Source organism: Bos taurus, chromosome 7 (assembly GCF_002263795.3).
Source record: "Bos taurus isolate L1 Dominette 01449 registration number 42190680 breed Hereford chromosome 7, ARS-UCD2.0, whole genome shotgun sequence".
Taxonomy (NCBI): Eukaryota; Metazoa; Chordata; class Mammalia; order Artiodactyla; family Bovidae; genus Bos; species Bos taurus.
Window position 1 is genome coordinate 11,334,779 of NC_037334.1, and position 18,723 is coordinate 11,353,501.

The 18,723-nt window shown below is 49.8% G+C and overlaps 1 protein-coding gene across 3 annotated transcripts; it reads left to right on the forward strand.

Annotated features, from left to right (window-relative positions):
• Window positions 1-10,118: 10,118 nt before the first annotated feature.
• On the forward strand, window positions 10,119-18,683 carry DDX39A (DExD-box helicase 39A). Of its 3 annotated transcripts, none has more exons than XM_015471952.2 (11): window positions 10,119-10,226; window positions 14,176-14,384; window positions 14,513-14,640; window positions 15,818-15,910; window positions 16,274-16,457; window positions 17,129-17,247; window positions 17,577-17,708; window positions 17,804-17,913; window positions 18,014-18,158; window positions 18,270-18,417; window positions 18,533-18,683. In XM_015471952.2, exons 2-11 carry the CDS (start codon window positions 14,177-14,179, stop codon window positions 18,547-18,549), a joined length of 1,284 nt encoding a protein of 427 aa, XP_015327438.1. In that variant the 5' UTR covers window positions 10,119-10,226; window position 14,176; the 3' UTR covers window positions 18,550-18,683. The 3 variants fall into 3 exon arrangements, with proteins under 3 accessions (XP_015327438.1, XP_059744358.1, NP_001029924.1); NM_001034752.1 differs by having other exon boundaries at window positions 10,131-10,226; window positions 14,173-14,384; window positions 18,533-18,681; XM_059888375.1 differs by having other exon boundaries at window positions 14,173-14,384; window positions 18,014-18,417.
• Window positions 18,684-18,723: the final 40 nt, after the last annotated feature.

Genomic DNA, 18,723 nt, shown 5'->3' on the forward strand with positions numbered 1-18,723 from the left:
CCCTCCACTGTCTCCACCAAGTCCATCTTCATCATCGTTCACCTGGACCAGTGCAATCGCCTCCTGTCAGGTCCCTGGGTTCCTCCCTTGACCCCATAGTCTCTTTTCCCCACAACAACCCAGGGATGCCTAGGAATGTCTAAGTCAGGTAATGTCCCACCTCTGCCTAGATCCCTCTTTGACTCCCAACTTCCCCAGAGGAAAAGACAAAGTCCTACCAGAAACCCACAAGGCCCTTCACCTTCCTTCTCTCCTCTTCTCCCACCTCTTCACCTTGCTCACTCTTTGCAGCCACACCTGTTTCCTGGTGGTTCCTCAAATATTTATCCATTGAATTAAAGAAACCTTTGAGCCAGCTCTTTTGCTTTTAATTTAAATATGAGGAAACTCAGGCCCCTCACCCTCAATGAGCTTCCCAGGTGGTGCTAGTGGGAAAGAACCCGACTGTCAATGCAGGAGACTCAAGAGACGCAGGCTCCATGCCTGGGTCGGAAAGATCCCCTGGAGGAGGGCATGGCCACCCATTCCGGTATCCTTGCCTGGAGAATCCCAGGGACAGAGGAGTTGGGAGAGGGGACTACAGTCCACAAGGTCATGAAGAATCAGACATGACTGAAGCGACTTAGCACCAATTATAAAGTCAAGATTTATGGTCCTTGCTGCGTCTTCCTCTAATTCTCCAGCCCACCCATTTTACAGATGGGGATGATGGGGCCAAGCAAGGCTGAGAGCCAGTCTACCATCTTATCCAGGGAAGGGCCCTCTGCTGCCTGACAGGTCTCCAGGCTGCTTCCCTGGATAGAGCTGGGGAACCCTGCCAAAGTCTCACTCCAACCTCCTGGCATTCATTTACTCAGTGAATATTTATCGGCACCCACTGGGGACTTCGGTAGCACTGGAAACAAAATTTCACTCTGGGCTTGAAACACCAAGGACTTATTGTATAAACTCAGCCAAATATGATAACTGCACCAACACCTCCCTGTGCCTCCTCTGGCCTCTTTCCAGTCCTCTCCAGGGCCTTAGAAGCCCGAAATCACCCCCAACATAACCCACCACTGCCTGCTGGAAAACCTGTTTCTGGCAGTCTGGAGCTCTTAGGAAAAACACCACTCCTCGCCTGGCCTGCAAGGTAGTCCAGTCCAGCCTCTGCCCACCCATCCAGCCACAGCCCCCTCCACTTCCCTCACCCCCATCTAACAAAACTGGCCTTCTCTCCGTTCCTCAGATATTCTCACCTTACTTCCAACCACAGGGCCTTTGCACTGGCTGTCCCCAGTCTGTAATGCCCTTCCCTCACATCTCCCCAAGGCTGGCCTCTTCTGATCATTTAGGTCTCTGTTCGTATGTCATCTCCTCTGAGAAATCTTCCCAGAGCACCTCCATATCCTGTCATCTCTGGCCCATGGCTCTGCATTTTTTTTTTTTTTAAGATTTTTTTTTTTTTAATGTGGACCATTTTTAAAGTCTTTGTTGAATTTGTTACAATACTGCTTCCGTTTTATGTTTTGTTTTTTGGCCACCAGGCATATGGGATGTTAGCTGCCGGATCATACCCACAACCTGCTGTGTTGGAAGATGAAGTCTTAACTGCTGAACCGCCAGGGAAGCCTGTTTTCTTTCTTTTAAATATCACTTGTCTCTGAAATTTTCCAGTAACTGGCCTAAGCTCACTCAGTCTTTGTGGAAGGAGTAAATGCACTGAGTGTGAGCTGTCAGGAGAAAGGTAACCCAGCCAGTGAATGCCTTGGGAGGACAGCTGCCCAAGAGGAGGCAGAAGGGCTGGCACTAAGGGACAAATTAGGAAATTGCCAAATAGATAGAGAAGAAAAGGGTGTGTGGTGGAAGGAACAGCAGAAGCAAAAAGGCCCAGAGGTGGGTGAGGTAGAACCTGGTATATCCTTCTTCCTCTGCCCTCGTCTCCCACCCACATCCCATCACTCATTCCACTCTGGCTGCATAGCCTCCTCACCCATGCTGATTCTTACCTCAGGGCCTTTGCACTAGCTGTTCTCACTGCCTGCAATGCTTTTCCTTCTCATCTTGGCATTCTCTCTTTCTCACTTCATGCCCATTTTTGTCTAAATGTCACCTTCTTAAGGAAGTCTTCCCTGACTGCATCTCCACCCAGAACAAGGCCCACCCCATCACTACCAAACTCCAACCCTCACATACTTTTTTTATCCTTGAAAAATTTTAATAAATTTGACGACTATATTCTTTCTTGTCAGACTTTACCAGAAAGATGTCAGTTCCCAGAGGGCAGGAGGGGCTTCCCTAGTGGCTCAGTGATAAAGAATCCACCTGCCAAGCAGGAGACATGGGTTCGATCCCTGGGTCGGGAAGATCCTCTGGAAGAGGAAATGGCAACCCACTCCAGTATTCTTGACTTGAGAATCCCATGAACAGGGGAGCCTGGCAGCTGCAGTCCACGGAGTCACAAAGAGTTGGACACAACCTAGAGACTAAACAACGACAAAATAGGATAGGGATTTTTGTCCTGTTCACTGCTGGGTCTCTGGCTCCTTGTTGTTGTTCAGTCCCTAAGTGGTGACTGACTCTTTGTGACCCCATGCACTGCAGCACCTCAGGCTTCCTTGTCCTTCATCATCTCCTGGAGTTTGTTTAAACTCATGTCCATTGAGTTACTGATGCCATCCAATCATTTCATTCTCTGTTGTCCCCTTCTCCTCCTGCCTTCCATCTTTCCCAGCATCAGGATCTTTTCCAGTGAGACGGCTCTTCCCATCAGGTGGCCAAAGTATTGGAGCTTCAGCTTCAGCATCAGTCCTTCCAATGAATATCAGGGTTGATTTCCTTTAGAATTGACTGGTTTGATCTCCTTGCTGTCCAAGGGACTTTCAAGAGTCTTCTCCAGCCCCACGATTCAAAAGCATCAATTCTTTGGCACTCAGCCTTCTTTATGGTCCAACTTTCACATCTGTACATGACTACTCTTGCTCCTAGAACAGGGATTAGCACACAGAAGGTACTCAAAAAACAGCTGCTGGATGAAAAGATGAACAAACCAGGTATCATGAAAACATGGCTGGAGTTGGGTTGTTTGTTTTTTTTTTTTTTTGCTGATGAACCTGGAGTAGAGAAAACACTCCAGATGTTGCCCAGAGTGGGAGTGGAATTCAGACCTGACCCTGAGGACTGTGGGAACCACTGGTAGATTCTTAGCAGGGGAAGAACTGAATAAGGATTATTTCTCAAAAGATAAGGCTCTTTGCAAAGCAGGTCTTCACCAGCGGGGGAGTGTATGGGGCCTGAGAAAAGAAATGGGAGTAGATTCATTTGCCACCAGAAGAACTACATGTATCAACAAGGCTAAACTCAAAAACATCATGTGGAAGGAGGGGATAAAGAAGCAAGGTTAAAAAATGATAGTTTGCTATTATTTATATAAATTACAAAAAAATCCAGAAAGGGATATTATGTATCAAGTTTGTGGAGCAGTTCAGAGTAGTGGGCAGTATGCCTGGCATCCTGGCTGAGGTTTGCCAGGCTGCATGCGTGCTAAGTTGCTTCAGTTGCATCCGAGTTTTTGTGACCCTGTGGACTGTAGCCCGCCAGGCTCCTCTGTCCATGGGATTCTCCAGGCCAGAATACTGGAGTGGGTTGCTATTCACTTCTCCAGGGGATCTTCCCTACCCAAGGACGAACTCACATCTCTCATGTCTCCTGCACTGGCAGGCGTATTCTTTAGCACTGGTGCCACCTGGGAAGCCATCTGGGTCCAAATTCTGGCACCACTGCACAGGGACGGTGAGACCCTGGGCAAGTTTCTTTCTTTTTTTTTTTTTTAATTATTTTTATTTATTGAATGAATTTATTTGGCTGTACCAGGTCTTAGTTGTGGCATATGGGATCTTAGTTCCCTGACCAGGGATCGAGCCCAGGCACCCGGCCTTGGGAGCATGGAGTCCTAGCCACTCAGCCACCAGGGAAGTCCCTGGGAAAGTTTCTTCACTGCTCCGTGCCTCAGTTTCTTCATCTGTAAAAAGGGATGATCATAGTGCCATCTCCCTCATAGGGTTGCTGGGAAGTTTAAATGAATTAATTCTCATAAAGCTTAGCATGTGTGTGCATGCTCAGCTGCTGAGTCGTGTCCAACTCTTGGCATCTCCATGGACTGTAGTCCACCAGGCTTCTCTGTTCATGGGGTTTTTCAGGCAAGAATACTGGAGTGGGTTGTCATTTCCTACTCCAAAAGCAAGGAATAGGGCTGCAGTCATTGTTCACTTATTTTTACTGAGGCTGTTTCTGTAGTGGGGGAGGGGAATGGAGTTGGGGGTGTAAATAGAAATGACTTTCACTTTAACAATAATGTTATGTCTTTTACTTTAAATTATTGATTATTTTGATTGAGGTGCAACTTACATATGGTAAAGTACACAGATCTTTTGGCGTGTAGCAACATGAATGTGTATATATGCACCTACCCCTGTGGCCCCCACTCCCCTGTTGCATAAGTTTTACTTGTGCTCTTTCCCTGGCAAGCTCCTCATGTAGATTCTACGTAAATTAACTTTACCTGTTCTTGAGCTTCATACTTCATGGAATCATTTTATGATTTTTTTAAATGGCTAGACTTCTTTTCTCTTTAAGTTTTTTTTTTTTTAAATACGGACTATTTTTAAAGTCTTTATTGAATTTGTTACAATATTGTTTCTGTTTTATGTTTTGGCTTTTTGGCCACAAGCATGTGGGATCTTAGCTCCCAAAGCAGGGATTGAACCCACACTCCCTGCATTGGAAGGTGAAGTCTTAACCACTGGATCACCAGGGGAGTCCCCAAATGTCTGGATTCTTTCCCTTAATATGTATTTTGTTTTCTATTAATGTAAAATTCACCCTTTTAAAGTGTACAATCCAACATACACTAGATTGTACACTGTACAGTGTATGTTTGCAAAGAACATGATGTTTTTAATATTTATCCGTCATGTTGTGGATAGCAATCATTCATTCCTTTTTATTTCTAGGGGTATTCCATGGTGTGAATGGACCACAGTTTCTTTCTTCATTCATTTGTTGATGGACATTTGGTTGTTTCCAGTCTGGATCTGTTATGTATAAAGATAACTTTTTGACCACACCGTGGAGCGTGTGGGAACTTAGTTCCTGGACCAGGGATCAAGCCCACACCCCTGCATTGGAAGCATGGAGTCTTACCCACTGAACCACTAGGGAAAGTGAAAGAGTAAAAGTGAAGTCGTTCAGTCATGTCCAACTCTTTGGGACCCCATGGACTATAACCTACCAGGCTCCTCAGTCCGTGGGATTTTCCAGGCCAGAATATTGGAGTGGGGTGCCATTTCCTTCTCCAGGGGATCTTCCTGACTCAGGGATCAAACCCGGGTCTCTGGCATTGTAGGCAGACGCTTTACCATCTGAGCTACCAGGGATTGCGCTGAACCACCGGGGAAGTCCCGTTCATATCTTTTTGTGGACACAAAAAAAGTTTCCTTGGACTTCTCTGGTGGTGCAATGGATAAGAATTCACTTGCCAATGCAGGGGACACGGGTTCAACCTCTGGTCTGGGAAGATTCCACATGTCAAGCAGCAACTGTGTCTGTGCGCCTTAACTACTGAGCCCATGCTCTAGAGCCCACGAGCCACAGTTACTGAAACCTGCACGCTCTAAGACCCGCAAGACACAACTAATGATCTACTAATCAGTCGCTCCTGTGCTGCAGCTACTGAAGCCTGAACACCTAGAGCCTGTGCTCGGAAACAAGAGAAACCACCGCAATGAGAAGCCTGCACACAGCAACTAGAGAGTAGCCCCCACTTGCCGCAACTAGAGAAAGTCTGCGTGCAGCAATGAAGATCCTGTGCAGCCAAAAATTGAAAAAATAATAAGTGTGTATATGTCAAAAAAATTTTTTCAATGTTTCATTGATTGGTATGAGGACAGCTTAGTCATGACATAGGTGCCTGTTCAATGCAATGGGTCTGATTGGAAATGATTTTTTCTGTCTTCGGGGGGTGGGGGTGGACATTAGCAATGTCTGGAGGCATTTCTGGTTTGGAGACATTGAGGCATGGGTGTTACTGGCATCGAGAGGCCAAGAATGCTCCTAAACATCCTACAAGGCACGGGATGGCTCCCACTGCAAAGAAGGATCTGGCTCAGATGTCAAGAGTGTTGGGCTTGAGGTTCCCTAGTTAACCTTATTACAAACTGCCAAATCATTTTCCAAAGTGGTCTTCTCATTTCTGGTTCCTCCACAGCCCCTCCTCCAACCTCGGTACTGTAAGTCTTTTCCTTTTTAGCTATTTGGGTGGGTGTTTAAAAATCTTTCCTATCTTAAAATAATTCTGAACTGAATCAGGCCAATATGACAAATGTGAACATTTTTTCATCTTGGGTGGTGGATATACTTTAGCTGGCTCTAATCTTTTCTGGATTTAAAGTTTGTGGGATTTTTGTTTGTTTCTTGTGGCTTTCTTGTTGCTTGTTTTGAATAGTAGAAGCTCCCCCTGGCTGCATAGATGGTGAATGCCGTTTTTTTCTTTTCTTCCCCCTTGTTTTCCAAGACTTCTTTACTGGACTCAACTGGCTCCAGTCTCCTCCTTCTCCGGCATCATCTCAGATAATCTAATTCCTCCAAGGTCACCTTTCACCTGCTTTCCTGGAGCTCCTCTTCTTTCCCCAGGAACTGGTTTTCTCCAGCTTTCCAACTTACCTGGCTTTGGCCTCTATCTCAACCTATAGACGTTCTGTTGTTCCATTGCTAAGGTGTGCCCAACTCTTTGTGAGATAGAGGTTTTGGCTAATAAAGAGAGCTGGCTTTGTCTTGAATTCCTGCCAGCAGTGTGACTTTGGGACCGAGATTAACTCTCTCTGGAGCTCAGGTCAACCACCTGACAATAGATATGAACGATGGATGTGCTAATACACACAGCTCATCTATTCCAGGTGAGAGTTAATCTGTTGCTATATTTAGATTTCTCAGAACAAGGCTGAGCACCAGGACAATGGGGTGAAAAGTAGGGGAGGCACTTGCCTCCAACACAGCATTTAAGGGGGTGCCCCCAAATTAAATATAAACATGTTTTATGTGTTTTTTACGTGTAATTTTCGGAGAAGGCAATGGCACCCCACTCCAGTACTCTTGCCTGGAAAATCCCATGGACGGAGGAGCCTGGTAGGCTGCAGTCCATGGGGTCGCTAGAGTCGGACACGACTGAGTGACTTCCCTTTCACTTTTCACTTTCATGCATTGGAGAAGGAAATGGCAACCCACTCCAGTGTTTTTGCCTGGAGAATCCCAGGGACAGGGGAGCCTGGTGGGCTGCTGTCTCTGGGGTCGCACAGAGTGGGACACGACTGAAGCGACTTAGCAGCAGCAGCAGCATGTGCAATTTTTAAAAAATCAAAAGTAATGCAAAAACAAAAATCCAAATAAAGACAGGATCAGGGCTTCCCTGCTGGCTCAGTGGTAAAGTATCCACCTTTCATTGCAGGAGACACAGGTTCAATCCCTAATCTGCAAAGATCCCGCATACCTCAGAGCAACTAAGCCTGAGTGCCATGACTGTTGAGCCTGTGCTCTGGAGCCCCAGAGCCACAACTACTGAGCCTACATGCTGCAACTACTGAAGCCCGCAAGCCCCAGCGCCTGTGCTCTGCAGCAAGAGAATCCAACGAAATGAGAAGCCCTCTCATCACTACTAGAGAGCAGTCCCCGCTTGCCACGACTACGTTGCCCACACAGCAAAGTAGACCCAGCACAGTCAATAATAAACAAGTAAATAAAATCATTATTATTTTTTTAAAAAGACAGGATCAGTAGTTCTGAACGTTTCCTTTTGCAGGTGCCAATATGGCTTGACGTGGCACTGTTATGGCAACCCACTCCAGTGTTCTTGCCTGGAGAATCCCAAGGACGTGGGAGCCTGGTGGACTGCCATCTATGGGGTCGCACAGAGTCGGACACGACTGAAGTGACTTAGCAGCAGCAGCAGCAGCACTGTTACTGACCCTGTCTTTACTTAAAATTTTGATATTTTGCTCATCAGATATTTTAGCGAGATTTTAAACATTAATTTCTTTAAAATACTGCATTCAAATATTATTTATCTTGATGACTCAGTTTTTTAAGATTAAAAAAATTATTTTTTTATTTTTGGCTCTGCTGGGTCTTCGTTGCTATGAGTGGGCTCTCTCTAGTTGCGGAGAGCACTACTCACCGTTGTGCGTGTTTCTCATTGCAGTGGCTTCTCTTGTGGAGCACAGGCTCCAGGTGCACGGGGTTCAGTAGTTGCAGCACTTGGCCTCAGTAGCTGTGGCTCTCGGGCTTAGTTGCTGCACTGAATGTGGGATCTTCCCGGAACAGGGATGGAACCCACGTCCCGTACATATTGCAAGGCAGATTCTTAACCACTGAACCACCAGGGAAGTCTCAGGAGTCTTTTGCTTTGTTTGGTTTGGTGTTTGGTGCCCCCCTTTAAGTTTGCATGCGTCACCCTCATTCTGTCCCCGCTTCCCCACTTCCGGGTATAGAGGAAGTGCTCTATAAGTGTTCTGATGTAATTATTACACACAATATCTACCTTATGTCATGTAAAGCCTCCCTCTGGATTGACTGGTTTCTCTTCATTGGGCTTTTTGACTGAAGTTATACCTGTGATGACTTTAGCTCTGAATTTGTCTCAGACATGGACCCTGCGGTAGCCTTATACTAAATGAAAACTGAAATGCCTGAACCTCTTTGGAAAACTGTGGAGAAAGATTTAATTGTGTCAAGGGCTTAGGGAGACTGGAAAGCTGGAGCAGGCTTATGGAGTTTGCCCTACTTACTTTCCTTCCTCCTTCCCACCCCCCAAATCTCCCATAGCTGAGAAAAGACTGACAGTACCAGGTATGGCAAGAATTAAGAATCACTGGAACTTTCACAGGGTGCTAGTGACAATGTAAAGTGGAACAACCACTTAGAAAACTGCCAGGATCTACTAAAGCTGAACACTCACATGACCTTCCACTCACCATTTCACTCCCAGGTATTTGCCCTAGAGAAGTAAATTCGTTTTCACAAAAATACTTGTATATGATTTATTAATAATGGCCAAATATTGGAGAAAAAATGTCTATCTATAGGTGAATGGAGAAACTACATTGGCTATATTGTGGAATAGCCACACAGTGGAATACTACTCAGGAGTAAAAAAGCAATATGCTGTACATATTGCTATGTACAGCAATGTGGAAAATCTCAAAACATTTTGTTGAGCAGAAGCCAGACACAAAAGACAATCTACTGCATGATTCTGTTTATATTAAATTCAAGAACAGACAAGATTATAGTGATAGAAATAAACATAGTGGTTGCCTGGTTGGGGCAGGAGGGAGGAAAGGGGTGTGGCTGACTTGAGAGGGACACAACAGAACTTTCTGTGGTGATGGAAATGTTCTATAACTGCACCAGGCAATTGTCACTCGGGTATCAATCATCAGAACTCATGGGAACGCTCAACTCGGTAAAGCACTAGCGGGATAAAAAGGCTAGGAAATTTTCATACAAAGAAAAACTAAAAGTAACAACAACAACAAAAGTTTTATAACGAAAACATCGTGGTTTTGGTTTTTTCGGCCTGAACCTACATGGCCACTCGCCGTGTCTGACTCGACTTTCAGCAAACAGGAATTGTGGCTTAGGACCATTTCTCTCACTCCCATGCCCTGAGGGGCCCCTTCTCTACTGAAGGTGCAAAATGTCCCTCCACGCTGGCATCATTCCAAGCTCCCTAGCCTTTTCAGAACCTCTACGTTGCAGGACCACTTCAAAAACTTTCTTCGGCGTAGAGGCCATATTTCATAAGGGCGAGACACTCACCCTAGACCCACATCACGGCTTCGATTGCCCGTACTAAATATGGTGGCACACGAGCCGGTTACAACCTCGACCACGTGACGGTACGCTCGCAGACGCCCGCTTCGGTCAGCCCACTCCGGCGCCTACTTTTAGATTGACCAATGAATCGGACGTATGAGGCACGCCCCTTTCCCCTCTCCACCAATAGCCTCCAGACACCTTCCGCAAAATCCAATAATCGCTTCCGCCTCTCTTGAATGAAAAGCGAGCGGTCCAGTGAGCTGAGCCTCAGTCGGACGCAGGAGACAGGAAGCGCAACAGCGCGTGTCGGGGCTCGAGAACGGTAACCGGAGTCGGGTGGCTCTCTTCGCAGCACGGGGAAGCGAACGAGGAATCAGGTGAGCAGCTGGCCCAGGCGCGGGGCCGCGGTGCGGAGACGTCGGATCTGCGGGCGAGCGGGAGATAAGAGACGCCAGGGGTTGAGGGAAGGAGTCCGGGCGCGAGACAAGGGGAGGCGGGGCGGTTGGGGTGTCCCGAGCGCGCGTTGGCGGCCGTTGGGCGTTAGGGCGCATGCGCGAGGGGTAGACCGGCCGTTGGAACGCGGGTACGAGTCCGCTTCCGGGAGGGGCTGTCATGGCCGCCTGCAGGCTGAACCCCACCTTGGGGCAGAGTCTGCCTGTTCTTGGAAGCCCGAGGCGATTTGGGGAAGGGTCAGGAGGCGACCCGGGGGTCTGGGGCCGCGGAGCGCGAAGCCGGAGCTTGTAGACGTGACGATCTTCAAGATCGAAAGACTCTTCCTCCGTTCTTGCTTTGCGTTTCAGGGGGTGGATTCGTAGTTCCAGAGATTTAGGGCAAAAAAATGATGTTCCAGTAAGGAACAAAGTCTTAAATGAAAATTCTCTTTGGGGGCACTTCAGGGTGAAAAGGGTACGCGAAAGGGTCTGAGTTGTTACTTAGTCATCTGTAAGCTTTCAAGTTGATCAGCTCCTGGGGCCTCTGCCACCACCTCTGGGTGGAGCAAACAGCGCCAAATCCTTTCCTGATCTAATTTGTTTTGATTTTTAGGTTCTCCCTAGCCAGTCCCTAGAAATTTTTGTGTGTCAAGCCTAGTCTGTCATTAAATTTGTCTCCCCATTAAAACAAAAAGAGTTTCTTCGAACTCTTCTCCTAATTTTTGGAATGCACATCTCTTTCCGGATTTGAAGCCCAGAGTAGACAACGCTGCCTGTTTTTATGTCCAAGGCTCCCCCAAGGGTTGGTCCTCCTCTGTAGGGTGATCCATCCTCTTTTCTCTCTTTAACAACACTCCCACCGTGGTTAACCCCCTTTCATTTGGTGTCTGGTTTTCCCTGCTGCTGGTCCCTTAACTTAGTCCATCTTCTCTGGAGTAACTCGGTCTTGAGCAAATCCTGATTGAGTCACAACTAAAAACCTAATCAGCGATTTCTTATTGTTCAGCGAATTAAGTATGAATGCTCTGGGCCTAACCATCTTGGTTTTCTGCCTCTTGCTTCAAGCAGCCAGTTCTTTCCAACCCCTGAAAGGGTTTGGACTAGTGGTTTCTGGACTGCCCTTTGCTGGCACCTTTTTTCCTCTTTGATGCTTGAAGTGAGCCTTCTTGTTTTCACCAGTAGGAATCCTCAGTACTTGGATTGCCTCTTTCAAGAATCCAATAAGGATACTTGCTTAGCCCCTAAACTCTGCCTTGAGGCCCCGATTCTGATTCCATTCATTCAGCCATTTGCTCTTGAGTGCTTACCTGTTATGTACTAGGTCCTGTTCTGGGTGCTGGGCTGGCATGACTGGAGGGGGTGTTTTTTTAGTTGGACCCAACTTTAGAATATGCCTTTTTGGAACAACAGAACAGCTTCCCTGATGTTCAGTGGGTAAAGAATCTGCCTGCAGTGCAGGAGACACAGAGATGGGGGTTTGATCCATGGGTCAGGAACATACCCTGGAGGAGAAAATGGCAATTCACTCCAGTATTTTTGCCTGAAAAATCCCATGGACAGAGGAGCCTGGTGGGCTACAGTCCATGGTGTCAATAAGAGTTGGAAACGACAAGGTGACTAAACAATGGGAAATGCCTTTTTGAAACAACAGAGGTCTGAAAAAAGTGGGGAAAACAAGTTGAAAGGTGCTGAGGCATGTTTGAGGCTCAGCAGCAAGGCCTGTGTGTGAGGGTGACGGGGGTGACACACTGCATGTAGAGGGAGTCAGGTTGTGCCGGGCTTGATAGGCTGTGGTGAGGACTCTGGTTTACTCTGAACACAGTGGGATCCTGTGGACCGGTGTTGAGCAGAGGAGTGGCTTTCTCTGACTTAGCTTTTTTAGGCTCCCTTCAGCAGCTGAGCGGCATTGAAGGGGGAGTGGGAGATGGAAAGCAAGGAGCCCAACAAGGTGGCTTTTGACATAATCCAGGCAAGAGGTGACAGTGCCCAAGTGCCTATCAGTTGACAATGGCTAAAACAAACTGTAGTATTCCAGTAAAAAGGAATATTTATCAGCCACAAAAAGGAATGGTGTACTGATACACGGCCACAATGTAGAAGAACCTTGAAAAATAACGTGAGTAAAAGACGTCAGACTGTCACATGTTGTATGATTCCATTATATGAAATGTTCCAAATAGGCAAATTCATAAAAAGAAAGTAGATTAGTGATTGCCAAAGGGAGTTGGGGGACACAGAATGGTAGCCTAAAGGATTCAATCTTATTGACATGAGGAAATGTGTGCTAAAGATGATTGTGGCAGCAGTTGAAAGTATTTGTGACTGCACAAGAAACCAATAAAATGTACCTTTTAAACAGTGCCTTGTATGACATGTGAATGTGTCCATAAAGCTGCTCTAATCTAAAAAGAAAGGTGATGACAGCCTGAGAACCAGTGACGTAGCAGGGGTGAGAAGTGGCCTGATTGACCTGCTTGACTTTATTGGCTGGAGGGACAGGAAAAGAGAAAAGACAGAACAGTTCAGAGAATGGAGTTGCCTTTTCTCAGATGCGGGTTGAGGGGAGAGGTTGTCCATAGAGAGGCTGCACAGAGGTGGTTAAGGCCCTGGGGCTGCATACTCACAGAGGATGAGTGGCAAAAGGGCCACAAACTGGGCCTGGGACCATCAAAATCCATCTCAGGAAGAGGGACTGTTTTTAGCACTTCCACCCCCTACACTGGGCTTCCCTTATGGCTGAATGGTAAAGAACCCGCCTCCCAATGCGGGAGACGTGGGTTCAGTCCCTGTGTCGGGAAGATCCCCTAGTAGAGGGCTTGGCAACCCACTCTAGTATTCTTGCCTGGGAAATCCCATGGACAGAGGAACCTGGCCGGCTACAGTTCATGTGGTTACAAAGGGAAACGACTTAGCAACTAAATGACAGCAACAACCACCCCCTTGACTGGAGGCTGGGGTGCAACAGGGAGGACAAAAGACAGTATTCTCATGTTTGGGTCCCTTGTAGCCTGCACCCACTAGGTGCTCTGTGTGTCGGAATTAAATGAAGCCAGGAAGTGATCGCACTTTGTATTAATTCTTTTTACCATCTTGGCTGTATTCTTACTGGCTCCAGGCCCAATGGGAGGTCTTTTCATGAGAGCACTTAATTATTCCCTTGTGCAAACCACAAATAGCAGGAGCAGCTGGGGCTGGGTAGACACTGGCGAGCTCACAAGCTCCCATCTCTCCAGCATCCTGGCAGTTGCATCTCCAGGCTCAGGGTGGGGTCCTTGGGGAGTGAAGGGGGAGGGGAGTCCTTGAGACTAGGTGGTCTGAGGCTATTCAGTAGAGCTGAGACTTTGAAGCTGAGAAGGAGGCATTTATTTGTTCAGAGACCAGAAGTAATGCAGCAGAGCCATGCCTGTGGGGCTGGGGTAGAGGCTCAGTGAGTATCAGCAGCCAAATGAGGCTGGGGGTGGCATGGAATGGGGTGAGCAGGGGCCAGAGAGGGAGGTTGCAATTGGAAAGGAATTGGGGTTTCACTTGGTGCACCTGTGGTTGTGGCCTGAAGGGTCCCAGTAGAGGTGAGGCAGCTTGATGGAGGGTGGTGGAGATGTGGGAACAACAGGTGGAAGCTGGGAAGTGCTACACAGGTAGAGTAGTGGGACCTGCTGTTGGAGTCAGTGGTGGAGGTGAGTTAAAGAGAAATCAGAGAATGATGTCCAGTCTTGGCTTCAGTGGCTGGGCGGCCAGACCTGACCCCAGGACCTCACCCACCTTGGACTTGTGTCTGCAGCTCACAGCTTCTGTGCAGCCGGCTCCCTCTTCCCCCTCACTCTGGGAATTTTCCCGCCTGCGTCAGTCACCATTATTGCTTCTCTGAGCCCTGTTCCCCCTCCTCTGTTCGCAGCAGCATGGCGGAACAGGATGTGGAAAACGAGCTTCTGGATTATGAGGAAGATGAAGAGCCCCAGGCACCTCCAGAGAGCGCTCCACCTCCCCCCAAGAAAGACGTTAAGGGTTCCTATGTTTCCATCCACAGCTCTGGCTTCCGGGACTTTCTGTTGAAGCCGGAGCTCCTGAGGGCCATAGTGGACTGTGGCTTTGAGCATCCATCAGAGGGTACGCATCCCTGGGTCCTCCCTTCCTCGGCTCTCCTCACTGCTTCAGCGTGGTCCCCTCAGGTGAGGGGCCTGCACAGAGGGAACGTCCGTCCAGTTTCTGATAGCTCATGTGCTCTCTTCCCTCAGTCCAGCACGAGTGTATTCCACAAGCCATCCTGGGCATGGACATCTTGTGCCAGGCCAAGTCAGGGATGGGCAAGACAGCAGTTTTTGTGTTGGCCACTCTGCAGCAGATCGAGCCCGTCAACGGACAGGTGGGTGGACACCCTCCCTGCTAGGCCCCAGCTTCCTGATGCAGCAGGAATCATGGGTCGTCTTGTTAAAAATCCTTGTTCCTGCATCCTCTTTGTGGACTTTTAAAATTAACTACGGTAATTAGTTCTACTGGAGTAGGAGATGGCAACCCACTCTAGTATTCTTGCTTGGAAAATCTCATGAACAGAGGAACCTCACAGGCTACAGTCCATGGCGTCACAAAGAGTCAGATGCAAGTGAGCAACTTAGCACACACACACTTAGTTGTTACCAGTATCACCCCCAAAATGATAAGCCAAGAGGAAAAACTGAAAAGTGCCCATTCTGACCACCCGGCAAGATGGCTGTTATTTCCAATGTGCTTTTCTGGATCGTTCACATACAGGAAGGTGGTCTTTTTTTTTTTTTTTTTTTTAGGAAGGTGGTCTTACACCGAACACGGTTTTGTTACTGCTTTTATTGCCGACAGAACACAATTGTCTTCTCATGCCTTGAATGTTGTAGTTCACTACTTGGAGGGGATAATTGCGGTCCTTGCAGGTGTTCTGTTCTTGACATGCTGGGGCACACCTCCCTGGGTGGTGTGTGGGTGCATGAGCCCTTGTTACTGACCTTAGGATGGGTGGTCTCGGAGGGAAGGTTTCATGGGAGGCCATGGTGTTGTCTCAGTCCTTGGCATTGTGGGCCAGGAAGGTGTGGTAGCCTTCCCCTGGTGGTCATAGGCCAGCCAGAGGGCAGGCTCGGGAAGCTGTTAGCGTGGAGGGTGTCACCAGCTAGGGGTCTCCCTGGCCTAGGGGGACACACCTGAGTAGCTATAAGGAGACGTAGGGAGGGCTTTCCTGGTGGCTCCAGTGCAGGAGATGCAGGTTGAGTCCCTGGGTTAGGAAGATCCCTTAGAGGAGGAAATGGCAACCATGGACAGAGGAGCCTGATGGGCTACAGTCCATTGGGTCAAAGAGTCAGACATGACTGAGGGACTAAACAAAAACAACAGTAAGCCTTATTACCTGCTAGGGAAAAAATAAGAATATACAGGGAGTGAGCAGCAGCTGATAGACTGGGAGAAGCTGGGGCCACGTGGACTGGACCTTCCAGGGGACCAGCACCAGGGTGGGCTCTGGCCAGGGGAGGACTTCGGACATTGCCTTAAGGGTCTGTGCCCCACCTGCCCCACAGGTGACAGTCCTAGTGATGTGCCACACTCGAGAGCTGGCCTTCCAGATCAGCAAGGAGTATGAGCGCTTCTCCAAATACATGCCCAGCGTCAAGGTGAGTCCCCAGACCGAGTGGGGCGTCACGTGACCCTCTGTAGCCTTGCTGGCCGTGGTGCTGGCCCAGCCGGCATTAACCAGGCTTGGCTGCAGTGGCTGCCTTTGAGGTCTGTGGTGGTTTACACTCCTTAAAAGCCTGATGAATTATGAATGGCCCCCAGAGGCCTGTGCCAGTCTCAGTCCTGGGGCTGCTTTTCAGTGGAGCTGGGGCCAGGCTCTGAGGCCTCTCCTGTCCCCAGGCACCAGGTCTGGCGTGTCGGTGGGGGCTTTGCAGGGTCATGAACTGCGTGGCCGCAGTCACTGGAGTTGGGTGTGAGCTTTTGGCCACCAGATGGTTGACGGCAGCTTTCTGCCCACATAGGTGTCTGTGTTCTTTGGGGGCCTGTCCATCAAGAAAGATGAGGAGGTGTTGAAGAGAAACTGTCCCCACGTGGTGGTGGGGACACCGGGCCGGATCCTGGCACTTGTGCGCAATAGGAGCCTCAACCTGAGGAATGTGAAGCACTTCGTGTTGGATGAGTGCGACAAGATGCTGGAGCAGCTGGGTGAGTGTCTGCGCCGGGTCTGCGGGCTGTGGAGGCCCCTCGCAGCATCCCCCAGACTTCAGAGCCAGGCCCTGACAGGGCAGGCCAGAGGTTTCCCCAGAGTGGGGTCGTGTGGGTGGCCAGCAGTCAGGTCTCCTGGAAACAGATTTGCGGGCAAATCCTGGCATTTGGCAGAGTGAACTGCGGCTTCAGAGCTAGATCTTGGAGTGGGACCACATGGCCCAAGATAAGCCGTGTCTGGGCACATGTCCATGTTAGCCGAGGACTGTGGCCTTGCCACCTGCTGGTTTAGCTCTAGGCCCCCGCCTGCGCTCAGGGAGCCCTGACAGGGCTGGTGGGAACTGGGGCTTGTGCCTGGGAAGCGGCTGCAGCTCTCACTCCAGCGGCTATCTCTGCCTCAGGCTCCCCACCCTGAAGCGTGGCTGGAGGTGCGCTGGCACGGCTGCTCCGCTCTGGCAGCGTGTAAGTGGATTGCCGCTCCTCCCGCGCCTGTGCTTATTACCCTAAGTCCGGGCCCTCAGGCACCTGGGGCTCCCCCCCTCCGGCCAGTCTGCACTCACACCGCCCTTGTCATGGGGCCAGCGGCTCCCTGGCACAGGTTGGGAGGGACTGGATCCAGTCTTGGGTGGGCGTCATGGTCTGGCAGGCGCTCACGCCCCATTTCTTGCCAGATATGCGGCGGGACGTGCAGGAAATCTTCCGCCTGACCCCCCACGAGAAGCAGTGCATGATGTTCAGCGCCACCTTGAGCAAGGAGATCCGACCTGTGTGCAGGAAGTTCATGCAAGATGTGAGTAATGGCGGAGAGCTCAGTGCGGTAGCTTCAGCCTCCGAGGGTGCAGGCTCTTGCCGCTCGCCAACATCCACGCTGCCCTCATGGCACAAGCATGCTGGAAGGCCGGCGGAGCCTCTTCCTCTCTTGTCAAACTGGGAGCTGAGAGCTTGGTCTACACCTGAACCGGGCCGGACCTTAGATCCAGCTATTGGGAGACAAGTATTGGGGGTACAGAGGCCTCTTTGAAGTATTGCAGCCACGGAGTCACTTTTGGAAGGTTCTGGGCAGGCAGAAGGCCCAGAAGTAAGCCCCGCCTGGCTCTTCCTGCTCTCCTCCCTGCACAGCCCATGGAGGTGTTTGTGGACGACGAGACCAAGCTCACGCTGCACGGGCTACAGCAGTACTATGTGAAACTCAAGGACAGTGAGAAGAACCGCAAGCTCTTCGACCTCCTGGATGTGTTGGAGTTTAACCAGGTGATGCTTCTGCACTCCTGTGGCCTGTGCTGGGGTTCCCCGCCTCGGGGAGGGACTCTGGCCCTGACCCAGGTCTGCCCCTCCCTCCCTCGCAGGTTGTGATCTTTGTGAAGTCAGTGCAGCGCTGCATGGCCTTGGCCCAGCTCCTGGTAGAACAGAACTTCCCAGCTATTGCCATCCACAGGGGCATGGCCCAGGAAGAGCGGTGAGTGTGGGCCGCCCTCAGCCCCTGGCAGGCCCCGTGGAGGGGATGCCACCCAGGGTCCCCGTATCTGATGGCCACCCCTTGTTCTTCTCGCACCTAGCCTGTCGCGCTATCAGCAGTTCAAGGACTTCCAGCGGCGGATCCTTGTCGCCACCAATCTGTTCGGCCGAGGCATGGACATTGAGCGCGTCAACATCGTCTTCAATTATGACATGCCTGAGGACTCGGACACTTACCTCCACCGTGTGAGTGGCCCATGGGGGTGTCCCTTCCCCTCCTGCCCCTTTCTCAGGGTTGGTGTTGGATGGGGACCTCTGTCTGTTCTCAGCCTGACCCTTGCTCCTGTCTCCCTGCAGGTGGCCCGTGCGGGTCGCTTCGGTACCAAAGGCCTGGCCGTTACTTTCGTGTCTGACGAGAACGATGCCAAAATCCTCAATGATGTCCAGGACCGGTTTGAAGTGAATGTGGCAGAGCTTCCAGAAGAAATTGACATCTCCACATACAGTAAGTGGCTCAGACAGGGCTGGGGTGCCGGGGGAGGTGGGGGACAGTGGTGGGGCCTTCTGTCCCCACGCCCCCTCCTCACTGGCTTCCCCCGTCCCCCGTGTGTGTCTTACAGTTGAGCAGAGCCGGTAACCGCATGCCCTGACGACCAGAGCCACTCTACTTCCCACGTGCTGCTTCAAGTCCTCTTTCTAGGCGACACTGGGCCTTTCATTTTACTGTTTAAAAGCTGTAGATTTGTGCAAGAATAAGTTTGTATTATGGAAGTCTGGCTCCCACAGTGTCTGTTTCTGTCAGCTCACTGCA